The sequence below is a fragment of the Ammodytes marinus genome (genome assembly GCF_949987685.1).
Source record: "Ammodytes marinus genome assembly, chromosome: 10".
Lineage (NCBI taxonomy): Eukaryota > Metazoa > Chordata > Actinopteri > Uranoscopiformes > Ammodytidae > Ammodytes > Ammodytes marinus.
The window spans coordinates 32193260-32203062 of NC_137214.1; the positions used below are offsets into that span (position 1 = coordinate 32193260).

The window sequence follows — 9803 nt, forward strand, 5'->3', positions numbered from 1 at the left end:
CAGTTGCAAATAAAGAGTTACACAGGATGGCCACAAGAAGCCACTCCCAATTAACTGCCATAAAAACACTATATAATAATGTTTTTCTTTACTTTTTTTTTTTATAAACCATTTACCCCACTTGAGCTCTTTACATACATATTAAATATTCATTGATTTTTCATTGTTTTTAACCCTTTTCAGGCTAGTTTTTGTGATGAAATTACACTTTTTTTATATAAAAATTATAATAACTGAACCCTTTTATACAATAGATGCAAGGTGGATTTCTTTTGTGTGGATGTGTACGAGATAGGATCTATTAATGATCAACAAAAAGATTGACATTCTTGGATTTTTAGTTTTTGAGAAACAACAACATTTATATCACAAAATACATAAATCGATCAGTAGAACAGGCTAGAATAGATATACATGCAGCTAAAAGGTGCTGTTTTGGGGCTTTCAGGTGGCTGCTCACCCAGCATGCACAAAAGTTCACTGACACTCTCCCAAAACTGTGTGTGTGTGTGTGTGTGTGTGTGTGTGTGTGTGTGTGTGTGTGTGTGTGTGAGAGAGAGACAGTGTGAGTGTGTGCGTTTGTGTGTGAGCATGAGTGAGTGAGTGTGTGTATGTGTGTGTGGGTGTGTGTGTGTGTGTGTGTGTGTGTGTGTGTGTGTGTGTGTGTGTGTGTGTGTGTGTGTGTGTCTGTCTGTATGTCTGTCTGTCTGTCTGTGAAAGAGAGGGTGTGAGTGTGTGTGTTTGTGTGTGAGCATGAGTGAGTGACTGACTGAGTGAGTGAGTGAGTGTGTGTGGGTGTGTGTGTGTGTGTGTGTCTGTCTGTGTGAATGAGTGAGTGAGTGAGTGAGTGAGTGAGTGAGTGAGTGAGTGAGTGAGTGTGTGTGTGTGTGTGTGTGTGTGTGTGTGTGTGTGTGTGTGTGTGTGTGTGTGTGTGTGTGTGTGTGTGTGTGTGTGTGTGTGTGTGTGTGTGTGTGAGAGAGAGAGAGAGAAAAAGACATTCAATGGAAGAGGAACACACTTCGCTGGCAATTTTTGCAAATGTGTCTGTAACATTGGTAATGCTTGGCCGTGCTGTCAATAAGCAGTGTGCCCTACACCCATACTTAAAACATTGGTCAATGTTGCACCTGTGTAAACATTCCCAGACTTTTGTTTTCACTTCATCGGCATCTTTGTAGCGCTGCAAGATGCAGGAGTGTGCATCACTTCAAAGAGTATCTAGGAAGGATTTTCCATTATCAAAGAGGCTCTGAGCTGTTCTTTATTCTTATCCACATGAATAAAAACTATATAAACTACTAAAAAATAGTTTTTCACAAAACAATGTGGCCTTATTATGCACACACTCACACACACACACACACACACGCTCACTCACTCACTCATGCTCACACACAATCGCACACACTCACACTCACAGACAGACAGACAGACAGACAGACAGACACACACACACACACACACACACACACACACACACACACACACACACACATGCAGTTTTGGGAGAGTGGCAGTGAACTTTTGTGCATGCTGGGTGAGCAGCCACCTGAAAGCCCCAAAATAGCACCTTTTAGCTGCATATATATGGAAGCACACAAAGACACACACATACGCACACACAATCATTTCACAACAAACACAGAGACACAACCCTTAGGTATCCATATGGATCCTAACCTTTCATGTGTTGCTATTTTTTTTATATATAGGTCTGCAACTCTAAGAAATGACAAAAATTATAAAAAATCATGTTTTTTTCTTGTTTTGTTTTAGGGAGCATTTTGACTTATCAGTAAAAGCTGAAGTAAATGAATAATTCAGCTAAGTGGGGGTAAAAAGTGTAATGTTGGTGTCTTAAGTTTGGGTTGCATGCCTAATAACCTCACATTTACATTTGTCTGTCAACATGGCTATGGTTTGAAAAAGATAGGTTTCTACCGATTTTAATGCTTTCAAATTGAGGCATTTTTTACATACAAGTTTGGCTGTCTGTACACACACACACACACAAACCATAATCAATATATACATACACACCACACACTGGTATCCCTACCAACACATCAACACCATTTAGGTTGAAATATTTTTTGACATTGACCAACAATATTGCAGGACTGACAACCAGGAAAATAGCCTGTCATTCCACCCCATGCAAATTATATCAAAGGGCACCACCTAGTAGTTGGGGTGAAAATCACAAATTTTTATGCTTTTTGTCAAGGATGAAAGGGTCTCCTGTGTAACAAAAAAATGTCCTGCCTTTATTATAGGTGCTATGAAGTTGCTGAGTAGAATTCAGAAATGATCTGCATAAAAATTAACCCTGGCCAAAATATATTAGGCTAACATAAGCACAGCTAAAGTTATTCAAAAAAACAAAACAAAAAAAAGGTCAAAAGGCAGAAAATGGTCCCAGTGGTGCATGAGGGTTAAATAAGTACATAGGGTGTTGATATACTTGCAAACTTTCAATACACTTCAAATATACTTTAAGTATAGAAAAATACACTTTTTGTTCACTTGGGCATCCTGCAATAGATGTCATTAGTAGAGAAAATCACAAAGGAGTTGAAAAGTGTAAATACCGTGTGCGCGAAGCAGAGGAGGATGATGAAGGCTGGTGTCATGTCGGCGATCGCTGCAGTCAGTCTGAGATGGGAAGGAGTTTATCTGTCTACCTGTCTCTCTGTCTGTTCACCTGTCTGCTTACCTGTTCACCTGTGGCACCTGTGCGCTGAGGCAGCTGCTTATATTGATCAGGAGGTGTGTCTCAACTCAATGCCGGTAACTTCAACCCACGCAGAGATACTGGCACTGATTGATGCTGTTGGCCTTGACCCAAAGTGACGTCTCATGAAGTGTATCTTGTTGTGAAACCATGCAGGTAACATTAGACCAACGGTTTAAATGACAACCTAGGTGTGTGTGTGTGTGTGTGTGTGTGTGTGTGTGTGTGTGTGTGTGTGTGTGTGTGTGTGTGTGAGACACACACACACACACGTTTACACACTCCAACACGCACACTCTCCCACATACACAGAGCTGTGGTTTACACCTCTCATGCAGTACTGGTGTCATGTAATACATAAACTAATTAGGCACATTTCCACAGTAAAATAATAATACTGCGGCTTCTTGCACGCTCCGATAACTTGGAGAGAGAAAAAATCAACTTCCCTGCAGACGCTCTGACTGACTGATGTCCCGCCCCTCAATGACAAATACTGGATCTGATTGGCTAATCACCGTCAAAGCACATGAGTTACCACCTGTCACTCATAGTCAGTCACCTGTTCTTCATACACAAAAAGTCAGCACAGAGGGCTTTACATTATAAAATCATAGCCATGATCCCCCCCCCTCCCATTCACATCTCAAACAGAGCAATAGGCTCTGTGCACAAGTCTAGAATCATCACATCACATCTCAAACAGAGCAATACATTGCAGTTTGCTCAAAAAATGTTGTTAAAATCTATGCAGTTAAAGTTGCATAGTCAACCTTTAATATCTTGACATTCAAATCTTTAATGTACTTGCGTTAACGGATTTCTCTAGTTAATAACAATTGTGAAATATAATTTACACGCGCGCACACACACACACACACACACACACACACACACACACACACACACACGCTACTGTGCCCTTTCACAGCCCGGTAGGCTCACCTATAGGCCTTTCACACCGCCGCAAAATCGGAGCTAGTTCTGGGCTTGTTCGGAGTTAGAGCCAGTGTTTTGGTTTCACACCGCCAGAGAGCCTGCTCCGGGCCGTAAAAACCGGGGGAACTCATACCCCAGGATTGAGCAGGGTTTGATAAGAACTGCTTGCGCGAACGGTTGGGGGAGGGATTATCCTGACCAACCAGAGCAACTCAAACCTCATGCCCACCATATTTAAAAACACCGCTACTACGAGACGTAAACATAACATAATTACCGAACGTAGCGATCAAATTGACCGGCGAGAATACGCTGTATGGGTCCTGTTTGCTTAAGAAAGCAAAGCGAGAGCCAACAAGTGTAAAAATAAGACGTATTCGCCGCTGTTGTTGTGCTTAAAGCTAGCGGTAGCTTTAGCGTTAGCCACAAGAGCAGCGGCGTCGGGTGACGTACACACACGTTTACAGTGACGTCATGACGTTGCTCTCTTGCCGGCTCCATGGCTGTCTCCGGTCGATGTGAAACCAACCGGTTCATAACTGGGATAAGGCTGTAACCAGTTTTGAACTGACCCCAACACCAGCCTGGAACTGACTCTTGGTTCATTTTGGTGTGAAAGGCCTACAATTGTCACCCACCCCTCCCCCCTCTTCGGATTCTCTCAAATCTCTCACTTGGGACTAGAATGAACCTGCCTTGTGGTTTCAACTGCTAGATCATATCACTATCCTTGCGCAAGATTTAATATGCGTGTGTAATAGGTGTAATGATGATTGCCACACTGTCTGTTTTCCCATGAAGCGATGGGTTTGTAAAATACAGAGGAAAATAACACCCACACCTGTGTTACCATAAAAGGTGTTCGTTGAAGCTAAAGCCATAAATCACCTGTTCATTAAGTGCCAGAAAATGTCTTGGGATCTATTTTGTTTACTGTTTGAGTATTTCTTCATGATGAAACATGTCCTGGGAATGCATGGTGCACTGACAGGTGCACTGACAGGTGAATTGGGATTCGCATTGTTGAAATGAATGAGAAAAAATAATAATTTAAGAAGAAAAAAGTGAAATAAGCTCACAAAGATTAATAAGCACCTACATATGAACATGTGCAGTGCTTGCTCATGACATTCTTATGCTTCAAAAATTATGTCCACAAAAAAACAGTAAAAGGGAATGCACAAATAAAACCTTGGACTAGGCCTGGAAGTCAGTGCTGCCGTCACTCTCATACAACATGTGACCACACTCACACCCATAGCGCACACACACACACACACACACACACACACACACACACACACACACACACACACACACACACCCCATAGCACGCGCACACACACACACACACACACACACATACACACACACACACACACACACACACACACACACACACACACACACACACACACACAGCCCCCCCCCACACACACACACACACACACACACACACACACCCATAGCACACACACACACACACACACACATACACACACAAACACACACACACACACACACACACACACACACACACACACACACACAGCCCCCCCCCACACACACACACACAGACACACCCATAGCACACACACACACACACACACACACACACACACACATACACACACAAACACACACACACACACACACATACACACACACACACACACACACACACAGCCCCCCCCCCCCCACACACACACACACTTACACACACTGTTAAATGCTTCATTTGATCAACTAAATCCCATGAAATCGATATTTTAAAGCTACAGTGCGTAACTTTCTCATATGAATGAACGTCGGTTACATTCAAGCCATCACCAAACGAGTTGACACAGAGTTGATTAAGCCTATTATCAGCTCCACAAAACCCGTGTGATCACTACACGCCGCCAGACGACTTCTGGAGAGCCACAGACAACAAGGCGCCGCCTTTTCACTGCGACCAAAACACAGTCTGGCAGGGCTGGTACCGTCTGTTCCTCGGTACACGCACACAGGGCCGTCGTATAGGGGGTAAAGGTTATGACGATTATAAGGGCCCACAGCCAGCTAGGGCCCACACAGCCCCCAGTAGAATCTACGACAAAATGACTATGCATACAGTGAACTAATATATAATCATACGAATGAGTCCGAATTAAAGAAAGCCACAAGTCATACAATATTCTAGTTTTAATCATTTCAATAACCCCCTGGGCCCCTTCTTAAAAAATGGTTTGGTCCACCCCGCGGTTCGTTCTTCCTCATTGGAATTAAGTGAGCGCGAGCGAACTCAAGCAGGGCGAGGATGCCCCCAAAAAAGCACAAGTTCGCACACCAGAAAAGAGTTGAGAAGGAGGCCAGGAGTATGAGCAGCAGAGCAGGGGCCCAGCACTTCAAAAACTTTTTTTCTAAGAATGGTGAGAGTAAAACTACAGAGGGAGGCTGAAACAATTAGCCTACTACTTGTTCATTGATAACATTACCTTTGACGGGGCGCAGACTGAATCCTACGTTAGCTGTCATCTGGCCGCGCTACACTCTGATCAAGTCGCCAGTTCATTAAAAAAAAAGAAAAAAAAAGTCGCCAGTTCATTGTAGACCAACGGTTCCTACAGTAACTATAACTGAACGTTACTACTACAGTGACTATGTGTTTCACACATATTACTGTCTGACAGTGCTCCAGTAGCCTATGCGCCCATTCAGAGGCCGCATTGAATTGTATTATGACGCATTCAACTTCTACTCGGTAATTATGAGCATCTGACGATGGTCAGTTACGTTCAGGGCCGTCGGACTGCGGACAGGCTTGGGGGGCCCAAGGCAGAGGGGGGCTGCACCCAAAAAAATAAAAACGTATTTTTTGTATTTTTATTTTTTTTACTGGCTCAATATAGGCCCCTGGTATTTGAAGGCCCAGAAAAATGTTATTTAGGAAGAAAAAAAAACGGATATCAGGGGCCTTTCATTCGGAGTGTGTTGTTTCGTGGCTGATCTGCTATAATCACTACATTCACTTCAAAACCTACTTCTCCAGTGGAAATATGAAGGTGTACTGAACTCTGAGATCCTATGTAGTATAAATGTGCAAACATTTTTGAAATCGGTTCATCCTAGCCTGAGAAAAGGCAGAAAGAGTGTTTTATGGTCTCACTGTCTAACCCTTCATTTTCCCATGTGTGACATCACACATGGTAAAATGTAGGATTAGGATTAACAGGACAGCTGGGCCAAGGGAAGATTGAGGGAAGACTGAGGGAAGAAAAACCTCATTCATTATATTATAATAGTGATTTTATAATGATAGAGTGCCGGTTCTGTATGGGTGAAGTATTCCTTTAAAGTGTGTCAGCCAGAACAGAACACCATTCAAAAACCGTGAAAACAGCAATAGCCAAAAGCACATTATTAATTTGAGGGGACTCAGGTTAATCTGCAGTGACAATCTTCAAATAACGGCTGTTAATCAGCGTGCATAAATCAATACAATCGGCCGTAAAACAACGGTTGACATACTCTGTGTATTTATTTAAAAAAGTGATTCACATAAACTAAGTAGGCACATTTCCACGGTCAAATAATAATACTGCGGCTTCTTGCACGCTCCGATAACTTTTATTCAACATCTTTTTTATAAAAATGCTAATTTATTTGCATATTTATGAAAAAAAAGTAAAACCAAATGTAGTGTTTTAATTACAGTAATCAATGTAAAAGTTTCATGATGATTTCTATAAGTTAAACAATGACGTCATTCACATGCAGTGTCCCATGCATTTTAATGTTGTGATGTTGCTCTATGCCTGTTCTATTTCTTCCTTTGCATGTGTGACAAACTAAACACAATCATGAAATGTATCTGAATTTGAACAGCGTCTCAATCTATCTGTTTGTATTGCAGGCTGTTCTAGGCCCAGTGTTTCAGCTGTGAGGGTGAATGATCAACTGTTAACCACTACTGCTGTGTGTGTGTCTGTCTGTCTGTCTGTCTGTCTGTCTCTCTGTCTGTGTGTGTGCATTTGTGTGTGTGTGTCTGTGTGCATGTCTGTCTGTGTGCATGTCTGTCTGTCTGTCTGTCTGTGTGCATGTGTGTGTGTGTGTCTGTCTGTCTGTCTGTGCGTGGGCATGTGTCTGTCTGTCTGTCTGTCTGTCTGTCTGTCTGTCTGTCTGTCTTTATGTCTGTCTGTCTGTCTGTCTGTCTGTCTGTCCGTCTGTGTGCATGTGCTTGTGCGTGTATGTATGTGTGTGTGTGTGTGTGTGTGTGTGTCTGTGTGTGTCTGTGTACATGTCTGTCTGTGTGCATGTGCATGTGCTTGTGCTTGTGCGTGTGTGTATGTGTGTGTGTGTGTGTGTGTGTGTGTGCGTGTGTGTGACACATTCCAAAACGCACACTCTCCCACACACACACAGAGCTGTGGTTTAAACCTCTCATGCAGTGTTGTGTCATACAGTGCTAGTGCAAAAAGTGAATTTTTATGACCTCAGAATAGTATTTGATTCTATTTATAAATGATCAAAAGTCAGTATCCAAAATCTGTTAGATAAAGACTTTGGCAGTAATATGTTGTAGTAAAGGAAATAAAGATTTGAACTTTTTTCATCGAAGTTTACCACCACTGTGCACGCTCCAATAACTTGGAGAGAGAAACAGTCAACTTCCCTGCAGAGGCTCTGACTGACTGATGTCCCGCCCCTCAATGACAAATACGGGATCTGATTGGCTAATCACCGTCAAAGCACATGAGTTACCACCTGTCACTCACAGTCAGTCACCTGTTCTTCATACACAAAGTCAGCACAGAGCCATGCCCCCCCCTCCCATTCACATCTCAAACAGAGCAATAGGCTCTGTGCACAAGTCTAGAATCATCACATCACATCTCAAACAGAGCAATACATTGCAGTTTGCTCAATAAATGTTGTTAAAATCTGTGCAGTTAAAGTTGCATAGTCAACCTTTAATATCTTGACATTCAAATCTTTAATATACTTGAGCAAATGGATTTCTCTAGTTAATAACAATTGTGAAATATAAGTTACACATGCACACACACACACACACACACACACACACACACACACACACACACACACACACACACACACGCTACTCTGCCCTTTCACAGCCCGGTAGGCTCACCTATTGTCACTCGGTGGACCCCCCCCCTTCGGATTCTCTCAAATCTCTAGAATGAACCTGTTGCTGGATCAGATAATTATTCTTGTGCCAGGTTTAATAGGTGTAATGATGATTGCCACACTGTCTGTTTTCCCATGAAGCGATGGGTTTGACAAAATACAGAGGAAAATAACACCCACACATGTGTAACCATAAAAGGTGTTCACAGTTGAAGCTAAAGCCATGAATCACCTGTTCATTAAGTGCCAGAAATGTGTGATGAAACATGTCCTGGGAATGCATGGTGCACTGACAGGTGAATTGGGATTCACATTGTTGAAATGAATGAGAAAAAATTAATAATAATTTAAGGCGAGACACCCCAGGTGAATAGGGATTTTTTTATATCATCATGAAACTTTGCCAGTTGATTACTGACTTTAAAACAATTATTTTTTGTATTACATGTTTTTCTTTAATATTTTATTAAATATGCAAATATGGCAATATTTGACCGATTATGTGTAATTAAACACACACACACACACACACACACACACACACACACACATTGTGTGCAGGTCACCACACATTCTAGCGAGGCAGAAGTGATCTTTGATCGTGTTTGAGTGACAAACACGGTAAAATAATAATACTGCAGCTTCTTGCACGCTCCAATAACTTGGAGAGAGAAAAAGTCAACTTCCCTGCAGACGCTCTGACTGACTGATGTCCCGCCCCTCAATGACAAATACTGGATCTGATTGGCTAATCACCGTCAAAGCACATGAGTTACCATCTGTCACTCATAGTCAGTCACCTGTTCTTCATACACAAAGTCAGCACAGAGCCATGCCCCCCCCCCCTCCCATTCACATCTCAAACAGAGCAATACATTGCAGTTTGCTCAATAAAATGTTGTTAAAATCTGTGCAGTTGAAGTTGCATAGTCAACCTTTAATATCTTGACATTCAAATCTTTAATATACTTGAGCAAATGGATTTCTCTAGTTAATA

The 9803-nt window shown here is 42.2% G+C and overlaps 2 protein-coding genes across 13 annotated transcripts in view; one reads left to right on the forward strand and one right to left on the reverse strand.

The window, feature by feature from the left end:
* LOC307256516 (scavenger receptor cysteine-rich domain-containing protein DMBT1-like) overlaps positions 1–2725 on the reverse strand; it is a 394296-nt gene extending 391571 nt beyond the window's left edge. For all 12 annotated transcript variants that reach the window (XM_080035517.1, XM_080035516.1, XM_080035519.1 and 9 more), the window contains exon 1: positions 2592–2725. In XM_080035517.1, the coding sequence (XP_079891643.1) occupies positions 2592–2633 (42 nt within the window). In that variant the 5' untranslated portion in view covers positions 2634–2725. The remainder of the gene's footprint in view (positions 1–2591) is intronic.
* LOC307256526 (uromodulin-like) overlaps positions 1–9803 on the forward strand; it is a 113843-nt gene that overhangs the window by 72764 nt on the left and 31276 nt on the right. The gene's annotated exons all lie outside the window — the stretch shown is intronic.